Here is a 14,910-nt window from a genome sequence, read left to right as displayed (position 1 = left end):
TATTTAGATGAGCACTTGAAACGCCATAGCATACAAGGCTACGGGCCAAGTGCTGGAAAATGGGATTAGAATGGATAGGTGCTTGATGGCTGGCACGGACATGATGGGCCGAAGGGCCTGTTTCTGTGCTGTTTAACTCTATGACTCTATTATCTAAAAGGGGTACTATCTTACACAGGCTTGCAGATGGTGACATTGGGCAAAGCCCACTGTTTCCAGATCAACAACAATTACCTCCCTTTAGACCACAAACATTCTGGGGGGCGGGCAATCCAAATAAAAAAAGGGGTTTAACAAAAAGATAACAATGTTTAAATCCGGTGTAATTAAGGGGCAAAATCATTCACTGTCTACTGGTCATAAAGTTAATAAAACAACAAGACACAACACACAAATACTCCAAGGTTACTCTAGATCTGGACATAGGTAAGTGATCAAAGGCATCACGGCTGATGATGTTTGCAACCTGGATTTGTGAAATGCAGATCCAACAAAATCCAGGAGCAAACCCACCATAAGGTTGTTTGATTCTCTGGCTCTACAAAGTAACAGTGGAATTAAATTTAGCCAAACTTGAAAGGAGCCACATCAAATAGTTACACTTAATCTCATCGTTATTTATTTTGGTTACAGAGTGAACAGATCAGAGGAAGTCATTTAATATAAAAACAGAAAATGCTGCAAATACTCTGTAGGTCAGGCAGCATCTGTGGATAGTGAAGCAGAGTTAACGTTTCAGGTCTGTGACCTTTCATCAGTTCTGCTTCTTCAATTTTGCTTCTCTCTCTCCACAGATGCTGCCTGACCTTCTGAGTATTTCCAGCATTTTTTGCTTTTATTTCAAATTTCCAGTATCTGCAGTATTTTGTTTTTATCAGAGGAACTCATTCCTTTCTCAAACATAAAACAAGTGCCAATCCTTCCAAAATGGCAATGGTGTGTGCGTACATAACCCGTGGCAAATGTGATTTGCCCACCACATTGGTAAAGGCAGAAAAGGTTGCATCTAGGGTAGCGCTCCCTCTTTGTTTTTTGGATTGCGCAGGTGATTTGGTTAAGTGTGCAGCTGCACACACGTGGTGATTTAAAGTAACCAACTTGTGCGTGGCCTGCATGGAAACTTTTGGTTGCTGAGAGGCCTAGAGGGAACATTGGTCTCGTGCCTCAAACAGGCAGTAGTCTGTTTGCCTATGTAAATAAGGGGCCTAAAGCTTGTTTGAGGCCCTTTTACAAAACTGAAAGGCTTGATGCTGGCTATATTTAGGAAAATGTGGTCTACATACAATTTAGCCAATGGTCCTTAAAAGGACAGCTGCAGGCCTGTACTGGAAAGGTTAGGATTGTTAAAAATTGCTTCTTTGCATCATTTAAGATTGTTGTCAGTTCCAGCTCATGCCATGGCACCACAGCGCCGCCCCCCCCCCCACCCCCCACCACCCCAACCCCAGTTTGCTCTTCTCCCTCTTCTGATCTGCCTCCTCCCTCTGGTAACTCCTTCTCATGATCACCTCATCTCCCCCCACCCCAACGCTGCAGCAGCTTGAAATTTCATGTCGGCAACCTACCCGCTGTCACCCAGCTGGAGCCCGCAGCTCATCAGTCTAAGTTACACAGGCCCAATAGCATAGACCTACGTGTTCTGACACAGGGATTATTCCCTGCACACAGATTATGTCAGCAAGCCTGTGCAATCCAATTTCTACACCCAACTATTTTACAGCCAGTTCACTTCTGCCAATTTTAAAGTAGAGACAAGCTATATGAACAGTTAGCAAATCTCTCATTCTACACAATTTTGCCTTTAGTAAACGCAACATGACTCAGTGAGAACCACAGATGTTTACAGCAGAGAAGAGATGTTTACAGCGGATAGTCAGCGATTCAGTACATTGTTTGTCATGCTCTTTACTAAAGAAATTGTTACGATTGTTTCTCTTGTCAGTCTCTAGCTGCTTATCTGGTTGCTCCAGAGAAAACACCAGCTTAAGCACACAGCTGATGGGCCTGTCACATGACCACCACCCAATGATTCAACATGGTGGTTACCAATGTGTACCAATCCTCTTGCAACTTAATCAGTCCATGTCTAGGAATTCCCTTCTCACAACCAGGGTCCCATTGTTCAAGTGTTTAGGTTTGAGTGATTTGTCTCCACCAGATGATGGCCTTAAATTCTTGCTAATGGAAACAGCATTGGTAGTTCACTCAGATTCCCCCGGTCCTTGTTCTTTCTGGGACTGTGCAGACAATTCATCTCCACCTCAATGCATTGGAATGTGGAGTAGAGTGATGCAAATTGGGATGGCCATCTTAGCTGCTAGTAGAGTCATCTTTAGCCTGTTTCTTTTTAAAAAAATTTAATTCAGGTTTCCAGCCAGTGGATTAAAAAAATCATCATTTGACATAGATTTTTTTTCGTGACAACTCCACCAATGCAAAATGAAATGTGATGACAGAAGCATTTCATTATAAGGTCGTAAATATTAAAAAAATGTACATGTACATTCATCCTCACTCACTTATCAATCTCACACTGCCATAGCTATGCATGGTCAAAGTGACACTCCATTTGAAATTATAAGCAAACACTTAGAATCTATTCTTTTGTTGCTTGTATCTGGCACAGTTAATACACTTTGGATCCAAATCTATTGTGAAATCCAGGATGATTCTGTGCTGAATTAAACTCTGGATAAAGCATAAACTATCACATTGTTCTTTCCTGCAATGTGGGTAATCTTTAGGTGGTAAGGTTGCAAAAGCAGGCTCTATCGAAATAGCCTTGCATTCTGGGTTTTGAATTTCTCCACAAATATCCAAGGATTGTGGTCAATATAAGCTACGGTCTCCCTATATCCATTTTGGACATATACTTCAAAGTGCTTGAGTGCCAGCAAGATTGAGTTTCCTTCCCCACAGTAGAGTATCTCCTTTGGTGTCTGTTTAATTTTTTGGAGAAATACCCAACTGGTCTCTCAATGCCTGACTCAGCATCGCGGAACAGGACAACACCTACATTTAGGTCACTAGCATCAACTGCCACTTTAAATGGTTTGTTGAAGTTTGGAGCTGCCATTGGTTAAGATGGTTTTCAGCCTCTCGAAAGCGGTTTGGCACTTCCCTGACCACACTACCGTTGCTCTTTTCTGTAACAAGTGTGTCAGTGCGGGGGGCTACAGTGCTGAAATTTGGGACGAATTTGCGGTAAAACCCACATGTCCCCAAAAGCTACATTATTCCCCGTTTGGTCACAGGGATGGGAAAACTCTTCAAAGCCTGTACCCTTGCTGCTCTAGGCAGCACTCACCCTTGAACCACAACATGCCCTAGGTAGGTTACTTGAGCTTTAGAAAACTCGCTCTTTGCAAGATTTACCACTAGGTCAGCCGATTGTAACCTTTGGAAGAGGGCTTCTAACTGGTCTAGGTGGGCACCCCCCAGGTGTCACTGTACACTAACAGGTCATCCAGGTACATTACACAGTTGGGTAGGCCAGCCACTACATGGTTCATCAGCCTTTGGAAGGTGTCTGGGGCATTTCTTAATCCAAAGGGCATCACTTGGCACTGGGGTGACAAAAGCCGAGATCTCTTTAGTTTAGGGAACCTGCCAGTATCCTTTTAACAAGTCTATTTTGGTTATGTAGATGGCATTTCCTACTCTGTCTATACTGTCTTTCTGGCGGGAAATTGGGTAGGAAGTGGCTCTGGTCACTGCATTAACCTTCCTGTAATCAATGCAGAGCCTTGTTGAGCCATCGGGCTTGGGCATGAGCACAACAGGGGAACTCCAGCTGCTCTGACTGGGCTCAATCAGCTTGTGCCCCAGCATGTACTGAATTTCATCCCAAACCTGGGTCAGTTTCCCGGGACCTAGGCGTTAGGGATTTTGTTTTAAGGTAGGGGTCTGTCTTACATCCACATTGTGGAGGGTGAGGGTTGTGTACCCTGGTTTGTCCCTGCAGATCTCTTTAAATGCTGTGAGCAGCCTTGTTAGGTCTCCTTTCTGTTCTGCGTTTAAATAGGAGAGTACAGTGTATAATTTCCCTTACATTTCAGTTAGCTAACCGGACTGTAGGAGGTTCGATTTGGGAATTCCCCAGGCCTCCCTCTAACTCGTCCTCACTGTCCCTTTCACCCTTCTCTTTCCTGACTGCCTGACCTGTGCTTGTTTGTCCCCTTCACGACTGTGATACTGCTTTAACATATTGATGTGGCACAGTCTTTGGCTTTTTCCTACGATCTAGTATCAATTAAACAATTCACCTCACTAATCCTCTTTACTACTCTGTACGGGCCACTGCACCGGGCTTTCAGTGGTTCACCCAGTATTGGTAGTAGCATTAACATATTGTCTAGAACCACAGAAAAATTATAGCACAGAAGGAAGCCATCCAGCCCATCGTGTCCGTGCCAGCTGAAAAAACTAGCCGCCCAATCTAATCCCACCTTCCAGCATCTGGTCCATAGCCTTGCAGGCTACAGCACTTCAGGTGCATGTTCTGGCCTTGGTATGTTTATCTGCCTGCTTTTACATAGCTGTCTGGTAGGTTTTTAAGTGTTTCTGAGCAACTGCACAGGCTCTTGTGAGCCGCTCCCGGAACATGGAGATGTAGTCTAACATGGAAGGTTCATCCCTGTGTTCCAAAAACTTCTTGATTAATTTTAGAGGACCTCTCACCTCGTATCCATAAACTAATCTAAAGGGACTAAAGCCAGTGAACTCATTGGGTGAGTCCCTGGTAGCAAACAGAAGAAATCCCAGCCTTTTGTCCCAGTCATGGGAGTACTCACAGCAGTATGCCCTGATCATTGCCTTTTTGGGTCTGGTGGTACTGCTCGAAAGCCCCTTGTGACTGTGCATGGTAGGCTGAGGACTTTAGCTGGGTAATGCCCAGATTACCCATGAACTTTTGAAAGATCCCAGACATAAAATTTGCGCCCTGATCCGACTGGATCGTGGCAGGCAACCACTACCTTGGCGGATAGCCTCTGGAAATCGGGTAGCCACATCCATAATGGCAAGAAGATACTGGGAGCGCTGTTTTGTTTTTGGCAGGGGCCCCACATAATCCACCAGCACTCTGCTGAATAATTCCCATACCGGCTTTGGAGGAACCAGAGGTGTAGGTTTGATTGCAGGTTGGGGCTTCCCCATAACCTGGCATGTGTGGCAAGTTTTAGAGAACTCCACCACATCCTTGTGGAGTTGTGGCCAGTAAAAATACTGTCTTATGTGGGCTTGGGTTTTTTGGATACCAAAATGGCCAGCAATTGGAATTTCATGGGCTATTCTCAATATTTCCCTACTGTACCTCAATGGCAGGACTGCCTGGTGGACCATTGTCCACTCTTCATCTGCAGGTCTGGGAGGAGGTCTCCATTCCCTCATCAGCACCTCATTCTTTAAATAGTAGCACTCTGGAACTCCCTTTGCTTCAGCTTCAATTTCGGCAGCCTGTGCTAACTTTATTTTTTAACACTAGGTCAGCTTGCTGAGCCTCAACCAAGGAAGACCTGCTGAACATTTCCTTTGGTTCCTCTAAATTTCCGAAGAAGGTTTCAGATAACCAGACAGCAGCGTCATCCGTCTGCAGTGCCAATTCAGCCTCCTCTGACAGAGCTGTTTGGCCATGGACTGGGTCACCACACAGTCAGGGAAAATGCCAGGGACCTTCTCCTGTAACTGCTTTGTCTTTCTGACTTCGTTCAGTCTGTCTAAGACTACTAGGAAAGCTACCACCTTCACCCCCACCAGGACATTACCAAGGAGCAGGTCCACCCCGTCCACATGTAAATTAGGAACAATCCCCAAGGTTACTAGTCCTGAAATAAGGTTGCACTCCAGGTGCACCCAATATAAAGGTATGGTCATATACCTTCCCCTGATACAATTTACTAATACTGTGGCATTCAATGTACTCTCTGGGGGAAAGGTCATGCCTTTTCCCAGCAGAAGGGGTTGCGTGGCCCTTGTATCCCCAAGTATGACTATGGGTTTACTTGCCTCACTCGAGGGGTATGGTGTCACTTTTCCTTTGGACACAAAAGGTAACTCTCAGGGATTTTAAGTTTTCTTGCACTCACAACGGTATGTTTACTGGGTCTTACTGCCGCAGTTAGAGCCACAGCCTGGTCTGCTGTGCTTTCCATCAGGGCCCCTTTTCCTGCATTGGTCTGGTGTACCCTGACTAATCCTATGGGTTTTCCCATAACTTCCAGCTGTCAGCTCGAAGGTGACCTGCCTCGTTACAATGGAAACACACAGGCTTTCGGGCATCACCCCTGTTCTCAGCACCTTTCTTTTTGGCCTGAGGAGGGCCCCCTGTGTTTCCAGTTTTCCCTTCACACCCATGGCTGTTCATCCTCCTATCACCCTCCCACCTTCTATCCGTTTCAGGTTTTTGGAGGTGACTAGGGAAGAGTTTCCCTTGGGGCAAAGGGTGGTGGATAAGATCATAGTCATCAGCCAAGGTTGTGGCCTGCCTCCACGTGGGGTTTTATGGAAAGGGCGAGTTTTTGAACTTCTCAAGGAGGATCACCTCTCTGAAGTTTTTATAGGTAGGCTCTACCTTATGCGCCTGTATCCATCAGTTGAAAGCGATTTGCTTAACCCTTTCGAACTCTTAAGTTTGTTCTGGCTGTTTTCAGAGAGCTCAGAATTTTTGGTGGCACGCCTCCAGTACCAGCTCATATGTAGTCAGGATACCATTTTTGGTCACCTTATAGTTTGATGAACTCCTGTCAGACAATAGGGAATAAGCCTCATGGGCTTTTCTGGTTAATTTGCTTTGCAGTTGCAGGGTTCAGCCCTCAGCTGGACAATTCAACTGTTCTGCAAACTTTTCAAATGAAATGCAAAATTCCTCCACATCCCCCTCATTGAATGTTGGTATCAACGAGGAGAATTTTAAGAGCTCAGCACTCAGATCTGAACTAGGGGTAGTTCCCTCACTAGCAGTGCCTTCGCTGGGTAACCTGGTTCTTCCCCTATTCAGTTCAAGCTGCCTTAGCTCTGTTTCCTCATTCTCCTTCTGGAAAGCTCTTTCTTTCTCCCTTTCCTGCAATTCTCTCTCCTCCTTCTGTTCCTGTCTCTATCATTTTCTTGGAATTCTAGCTCTAGTCTGCTGTTCCAGTTGTATCTTGGCTAATGCTATTCTGTCTGTTTCAGATTCTAAGCCTGTCTCTGGTTCTTCTATTTCAATTTCAAAATGGTTGGCCACAAGTTTTAGGATTTTGGGTTTCCTAGTTTTTCGATGGATATTTATCTCTAAATGCTTATCTATACACCTTAACTCTTCAACACATAGGGTTTTTAAACTGTCCCAAGCTACTTGTCTCTGTTCCAGGAAGGTACTGCCTCGAATGTGGGCATTTTAATACTCTAGCACTGAAAACCACAAGAAAAGCTGTAATGAAGTTTTTAAATTATTGCTAGGGATCAATTTGGTTTCCCACTTCCAATTTCTCATTTGTCTTTGGTCCCAGATGTAGAGCCCCCAAATTTTTGAATCTAAATAAAGGAAACTATGAAGGTATGAGGCGCGAGTTGGCTATGATGGATTGGAGAACGTTACTTCAAGGGTTGACAGTGGATAGGCAATGGCTAGCATTTAAAGATCGCATGGATGAAATACAACAATTGTTCATTCCTGTCTGGCGCAAAAATAAAACAGAAAGGGTGGCTCAACCGTGGCTTACAAAAGAAATTAGGGATAGCATTAGATCCAAGGAGGAGCAATATAAAATGGCCAGAACAAGCAGCAAACCTGAGGATTGGGAGCAGTTTAGAATTTAGCAAAGCAGGACAAAGGGAGTGATTAAGAAGGGGAAAATAGAGTATGAGAGTAAGCTTGCAGAGAACATAAAAACTGACTGTAAAAGTTTCTATAGATATGTGAAGAGAAAAAGATTAGTGAAGACAAATGTGGGTCCCTTACAGTCAGAAACAGGGGAATTTATAATGGAGAACAGAGAAATGGCAGACCAATTAAATACATACTTTGGTTCTGTCTTCACAAAGGACACAAATTATCTCCCAGAAATGTTGGGGAACATAGGGTCTAGTGAGAAGGAGGAACTGTATGAAATCAGTATTAGTATTTGTGTCACTGGAATTTGAGAATACAAGCCACAGGTCACTAGATACAAAGGAAGTTCAACTTATAACCCAGCTGCAAAATCCCCAAGTGACAAAACTATGAGTGGGCCATAAAGGTTATGATTTGAATGGCTTGCGTCGAGTCATATCACATGACTAGCAGTTTTGATAGTTAACAGCCTTACGAACATTTCAACTTATACTGTGAAATAGTCATTAGTTGTAATTACTATTAATTCACTCCTTTTACTTTGTTTTTATAAAATAACCATACCCTCATTACAAATCATCCGATGTGGCAAGAGTAACTTTAGGCTCCTCTTATTCTTTTTTTTTTTTACTGAATTTGAAAATAAAACATTGATAAAAATTGATTAAAACCCTAATTAACTAATTAATAAGTAGAGTAACTAAACCAGAGGGAGGAGATTACTGTATTTAGTTAGCATTTAATATTTATAGAAGGAATCTAGCATGAGGGACCACATAGTTAATACAATTTAGTAAGGATTTAAGAAGTATTTATTTATCTTAAATTAATTTATTAATTAGTGCTAGAAATGTCAGTTAGAGGGGTGAAGTGCTTCACCTGTGAGATGTGGGAGGTCCGTGACGCTTCCAGCGTTCCGGACGACTACATCTGCAGGAAGCGTACCCAGTTGCAGCTCCTCACAGACCACATGGATCGGTTGGAGCAGCAACTGGATGCACTTAGGAGCATGCAGGTGGCAGAAAGTGTCATAGACAGGAATTTTAGGGAAGTGGTTACACCCAAGGTGCAGGCAGATAGATGGGTGACCGCTAGATGGGGCAGGCAGTCAGTGCAGGAATCCCCTGTGGCTATCCCCCTCTCTAACAAGTATACCGTTTTGGATAATGTTGGGGGGGATGGCCTATCAGGGGAAAACAGCAGCAGCCAGAGCAGTGGCATCATGGCTGACACTGTTGTTCAGCAGGGAGGGACAAAGCGCAGAAGAGCAATAGTTATAGGGGACTCTATAGTCAGGGGCACAGAGAGGCGTTTCTGTGGACGTGAAAGAGACTCCAGGATGGTATGTTGCCTCCCTGGTGCCAGGGTCAAGGATGTCTCTGAACGGACAGGGGGCATTCTGAAGGGGGAGTGTGAACAGCCAGACGTTGTGGGACACATCGGTACCAATGACAGAGGCAGGAAGAGTGACGAGGTCCTGCAGGGGGAGTTTAGGGAGTTAGGTAGAAAGTTAAAAGACAGGACCTCTAGGGTTGTAATCTCGGGATTACTCCCTGTGCCACGTGCCAGTGAGGCGAGAAATAGGAAGATAGTGCAGCTAAACACGTGGCTGAACAGCTGGTGTAAAGGGAGGGTTTCAGATATCTGGACCATTGGGATCTCTTCAGGGACAGATGGGACCTGTACAAGAAGGACGGGTTGCATCTAAACTGGAGGGGCACAAATATCCTGGCTGCGAGGTTTGCCAGCGTCACGCGGGAGGGTTTAAACTAGTGTGGCAGGGGGGTGGGAACCAGAGCAGTAGGACAGCAAGTGAAATAAATGAGGGGCAACTAGTAAATAAGGCCAGTAAGACTAAGAGGAAGAGCAGGCAGGGAGATGTTGCGGAGCACAGCGGGACTGGTGGTCTGAAGTGCATTTGTTTCAATGCGAGAAGTATAACAGGTAAGGCAGATGAACTTGGAGCTTGGATTAGTACTTGGAACGATGATGTTGTTGCTATTACGGAGACTTGGTTGAGGGAAGGACAGGAATGGCAGCTAAATGTTCCAGGATTTAGAAGCATCAGGCGGGATCGAGGGGGATGTAAAAGGGGTGGGGGAGTTGCATTACTTGTTAAGGAGAATATCACAGCTGTACTGTGGAGTTGCGGATAGTGATGAGGATTGTCAGAGGAGACAGCAAGATATAGATCGGTTGGAGACTTGGGCGGAGAAATGGCAGATGGAGTTTAATCCAGACAAATGTGAGGTAATGCATTTTGGAAGATCGAATGCAGGTGGGAAGTATACAGTAAATGGCAGAACCCTTAGGAGTATTGACAGGCAGAGAGATCTGGGCGTACAGGTCCACAGGTCACTGAAAGTGGCAACGCAGGTGGATAAGGTAGTCAAGAAGGCATACAGCATGCTTGCCTTCATCGGTCGGGGCATAGAGTATAAAAATTGGAAAGTCATGCTGCAGCTGTACAGAACTTTAGTTAGGCCACACTGAGAATATTGCGTGCAATTCTGGTCGCCACACTACCAGAAGGACATTGAGGCTTTGGAGAGGATACAGAAGAGGTTTACCAGGATGTTGCCTGGTCTGGAGGGCATTAGCGATGAGGAGAGGTTGGATAAACTCGGATTGTTTTCACTGGAACGACGGAGGTGGAGGGGTGACATGATAGAGGTTTACAAAGTTATGAGCGGCATGGACAGAGTGGATAGTCAGAAGCTTTTTCCCAGGGTGGAAGAGTCAGTTACTGGGGGACATAGGTTGAAGGTGCGAGGGGCAAAGTTTAAAGGGGATGTGCGAGGCAAGTACTTTACACAGAGGGTGGTAAGTGCCTGGAACTTGCTGCCGGGGAGGTGGTGGAAGCAGGTACGATAACGACGTTTAAGCAGCATCTTGACAAATACATGAATAGGATGGGAATAGAGGGATACGGTCCCCGGAAGTGCAGAAGGTTTTAGTTTAGGCAGGCATCAAGATCGGTGCAGGCTTGGAGGGCTGAATGGCCTGTTCCTGTGCTGTACTGTTCTTTGTTCTTATTGACCAATCATCTTTGCAAACCCTTTTCCCCATCCCACCATTTTTGCCTCCAATAAAATTGGAAGGAGCGCCTGGATTTAAAAAAAAATATCAAGTATTATGTATTTTAATAGAGATGAACGAGCTAAAAGAAAGAATCATATAATAATGTTACATATTTATAGTAGAAAAACTTCCATCAAACCCCTTGAGTGGCCAAAATAATAAAAGTGCAACGAGAAGAACTAGACAGATTTTTAAAAAATGATAATACACGATATTTATTTTCCTAAAACTTCTTGTTGCTGTGGGAGCCTCATTTATTCTTAACTGTTTCTTAGAAATCAAGCTGAATTTTCTTTCTTTTAGGAGTTGCAAACTGATTAGTTCCTTCTCTGAGATTTCAAACATACTCGCAAAATAAAAAGAACAGCCTTTTTTCGTATCTGACCATTCAAATTTAAAATGCAACTGTCAGTAATATACAACCTGAACCAATCACACAGTTTTGGTTAAGTTTCAATTATTTCTCTCTAGCCTGTAACATCACAACATCGCCTCTCTTGATGCAGACATGTGAACAGCACATAGTGTGCAATCTACTTACTTACATTGACTTGATTTAAAGCAACATGCACAATACCAAAACTAAAAAAAAACTTCATTTTAGTCATGTTAAGACTTGTTATTTTGATTATAACACATATTTATAAAGGATTTTGACTATTACACATTGGATTTCTGGTACAGGGCAACAACTATTCTTTAGCATGTATCTGGTTATGATGTGCAAAATGCTTAGCTCCCAAGGACTATATCAATGAGGAAGGAGTTTAACTGTACAAAATTTCCACAAAGGTGGTCCAAAGCTGACTCATGTCACAAAATGATTTCTTAAGGAATGCTAGGGTACATGCAAAACAGATGCAATGAGTGCCAGTTTTGAGGACCAATATCTGAATGATGTCTGACCCAAAACTGGTTTGAACCATTTTTCAGGCATCCCTGGCAGGGGCTTAAAATATGAGTTTGGCTCCTTGATATGTAAATGAGGGGCATCACACCTATTTTAGGCCCTTGCCGAAATTGGGTAATGATTCTTCAGTGGTCAGTAAGTTTTTTTTTAAGAACTTAAAATAATTGCTGTGGAACCAGGAAAAGCAGTCGTGTTCCCTCAACTCCACAGAATGTCTGATTGGCTACCTCAACCCCACCCCCATAGCCTCTCCAACCTATCTCCTGGGGCATAACTTCATTTCACTGCCAACGAGGTGAGTGGTTCAATATTCAACTCCGTAAAATAGGTGACCTGCCTGTAGAAGCATGACAGGAGTCGACAGCTCAGTCAAATTGTATTATCATTTAAAATGATTATTTTGGAAAACAAAACTTTTGGTGGAAAATTTGGTACACATAATTTGGTCTTTATGATGTTAAATTTCAGTCTATTGAACACTTCGGCTGGAATTTTACACCCCCTTCCCAAAGAGCAGGAAGGTGGCGGGGGGGCTGGTGGGCGTAAAATGGAGCGGGAGGCTCGAAGGGCCCTTCCCAACCCGCTCCCGCCGCCACTTTACGCAGGGCGGCGACAGCGAAAAGCAGCCTGCCCACCCCAGGCCAATCTGGTGCCTCGCCGGTGCCCGACCAAACATCCCCGGCGAGGCACCAGATACTTACCTTTGTTCTCCGGGCTGCCCGACATCATCTTCTCAATGGCTGAGTTGCAGTCCCTGCAATGGTCACCACTCCTGGTGGCGCTGCTAGGACTAAGAGCTGCCGGCCCGCTGATTGGCCAGCAGCACCCTTAGGTGGGACCTCCTGCCACACGTGAGTGGAAGACCCGCCTCAGACCAATTAAAGGCTGGGGAACCGCAAAATGCGGATTGGATCCCCAAGCCAGGTGGAGGCGGGTTCGTCACCGACTTTTCAGTCAGTGGACGACTCCCGTCCGCCGAGGCAAAAATCCCGGCCTTCATTTATTTAACTGCATGAAATAATTAGCAGTATTTTAGGCTCAAATCTGACAAAAAAAGCTACATTTAGAATATTGCATAATGGCAAATTAAGACCCTCATTATGCATTTCTAGAAAGCAAACAATTTATTAACTTCTGGTACATAATCCAAAAGTCTTTATGTTTATAATTCCTTGTCCAAAGAATTATATCCCTTGGTTATCCAGCATATTGTTTGATAATACTGTCATGGTCCTGTAGTTTTTTTCGAAATATGTGGTTTGCCTTTAAGACTTGCAAGGGATCAGTATTGCTTTAAGAGTCAGCAAGCCTGAGGAGTTATAAGAAGGCGCATTTTTGTTACCTTAGAAACAGCCAAATGGAGACTGCGATTCAAAGGGTGCATTCTCAATACCATGGAAACAGCCACTGGGAGTGAGCCTGATGCAATACATTTGTTTCAACTCAGTCTTGAACTGGCAGTTAGTAAAACAGTTTGAACACACAGACAGAAGACACAGACAGCTGTGGTGTCAGCAATGAAAAAGAGCTCTCAATCATTTAAACTGAAGGAAATAGGATTCTTGTCTGTTTAATTATTATCTCTCGAAATTCTAAAGTCAAGCAAAGACAGAGATCTCTGGTAATTTAAATTGAAGAAAGGGAAGTTAGACTGTGACAATCTTTTATCCCTCAAAAACTCTAAAGTCAGATTGATTCTGTAGAAAGTGTTTGCAAGACGTTAATTGTTGAAATTCGCTGGACTTCGAACATTCTGCGAGGACTTTGAACAACATTGGACTGTAAATTTGCAAGGACTTTAATTTTTTCTATTTTTAAATGTTCATAGTGTTTAAGAATTTAGTTCTTTAAATCAACAAATTAATTCTTTAATTAAAAGACACCTGGTGTGGTTAGCCTCATTTGGGGGTTAATAGATGGTACAATTTGGTGGGTCTTTCTTTCATTTGGAAAGTTTTTAAATGATATGTTAGCCGATCTGTGGAATGACGGGATTGAATTAACAGTGCGTTGGTCCCACCACAATCAGAATCGTATATTTTGGGCGCTTGAACAAAGAATTATACCCCTTGGTTATCCAGCATGGATGAGTGTATTGTTTGATAATACTGCTTGTATGGTTTAAGTTAGATTCGAATCTACTCCTTTATTTGTTAGCCTATTTGGACTAATAAAGAATTCCCTAGCTGATCTCCTGCCAAAAGACTGAGGGAACTTTGTGCTCATAATGCTTCAGATTAGATCACTACAAGAATGTTTCCACTATCTGCTATTATTGGCAATATCATGAATATACAAACTATATGCAAGTTGTCAGTGTTCTAAATCTATTTCCTATTGTTCTTCCCTTAGAGTTAAATGGTTTTTCATTTATGATGCAACTTGGCCAACAGTTTTATTGGACCATTTCCAATTGACATTTCATTTTCCATTCTAAGGTCAGATTGTGGTCTTATAAAAATCCAAATTTTCATTGCCTTTAAAAAAGTCAAAGAAGTTAGAAATGAGAAAATGCCAATTGGCCCAATAATGCTCATTACTTTCAAGTACATTATCTTTCCCAACAAGTAATCTAGTTGGTCTTATAATATCCCAATGTTTTTAATGCCCGTTATCTTGTTTGATAGATTAGTACAGAAGTTCATAATTCACTTATACAACTTGCAGTTTTCAAATACTTTCTATATGTACATATGCGACTAACACCAAAAGAAATTCACATTTGCAATTAATAAAATCGAATTGAAATATTACCTGCATTTGGGAAGGAGTTCCACATCAGTTGTCCTGCATTCTTCAGGGTTTGTTCCATTGGGATAATTAATTATGGAGACCCGATGCAGTTTGTCTGGGTGGTCTAAGGAATCATTGTGGTTGTTAGAATGATCAGGGACATCTTTTCCATCTGTTTGCACAAGCTGTGAAATTAAAATCAAATAAAATGAAAAAGCACACTTTTTTTGTAGTCAAATAAATGATTACTTCAAAACTGCACTGAACTAGCAATAAAATCATTTGCATGTGGACTTAAAGCAATACTAAACCAAAATCACTCAAGTTCCATACAGGAAATTTTCTAACACTTGCTTCATTCTATTTTTCTACACTT

The 14,910-nt window shown here is 43.1% G+C and overlaps 1 protein-coding gene across 10 annotated transcripts in view; it reads right to left on the bottom strand.

The window, feature by feature from the left end:
* The window catches only part of LOC137370030 (ATP-binding cassette sub-family C member 9-like), a 363,176-nt gene that overhangs the window by 140,357 nt on the left and 207,909 nt on the right, over nt 1–14,910 (bottom strand). For all 10 annotated transcript variants that reach the window (XM_068032031.1, XM_068032023.1, XM_068032028.1 and 7 more), the window contains one exon: nt 14,556–14,719. In XM_068032031.1, the coding sequence (XP_067888132.1) occupies nt 14,556–14,719 (164 nt within the window). The remainder of the gene's footprint in view (nt 1–14,555; nt 14,720–14,910) is intronic.

This window comes from Heterodontus francisci, chromosome 5 (assembly GCF_036365525.1).
Source record: "Heterodontus francisci isolate sHetFra1 chromosome 5, sHetFra1.hap1, whole genome shotgun sequence".
NCBI lineage: Eukaryota > Metazoa > Chordata > Chondrichthyes > Heterodontiformes > Heterodontidae > Heterodontus > Heterodontus francisci.
This window is presented reverse-complemented; position numbering and strand designations above follow the sequence as displayed.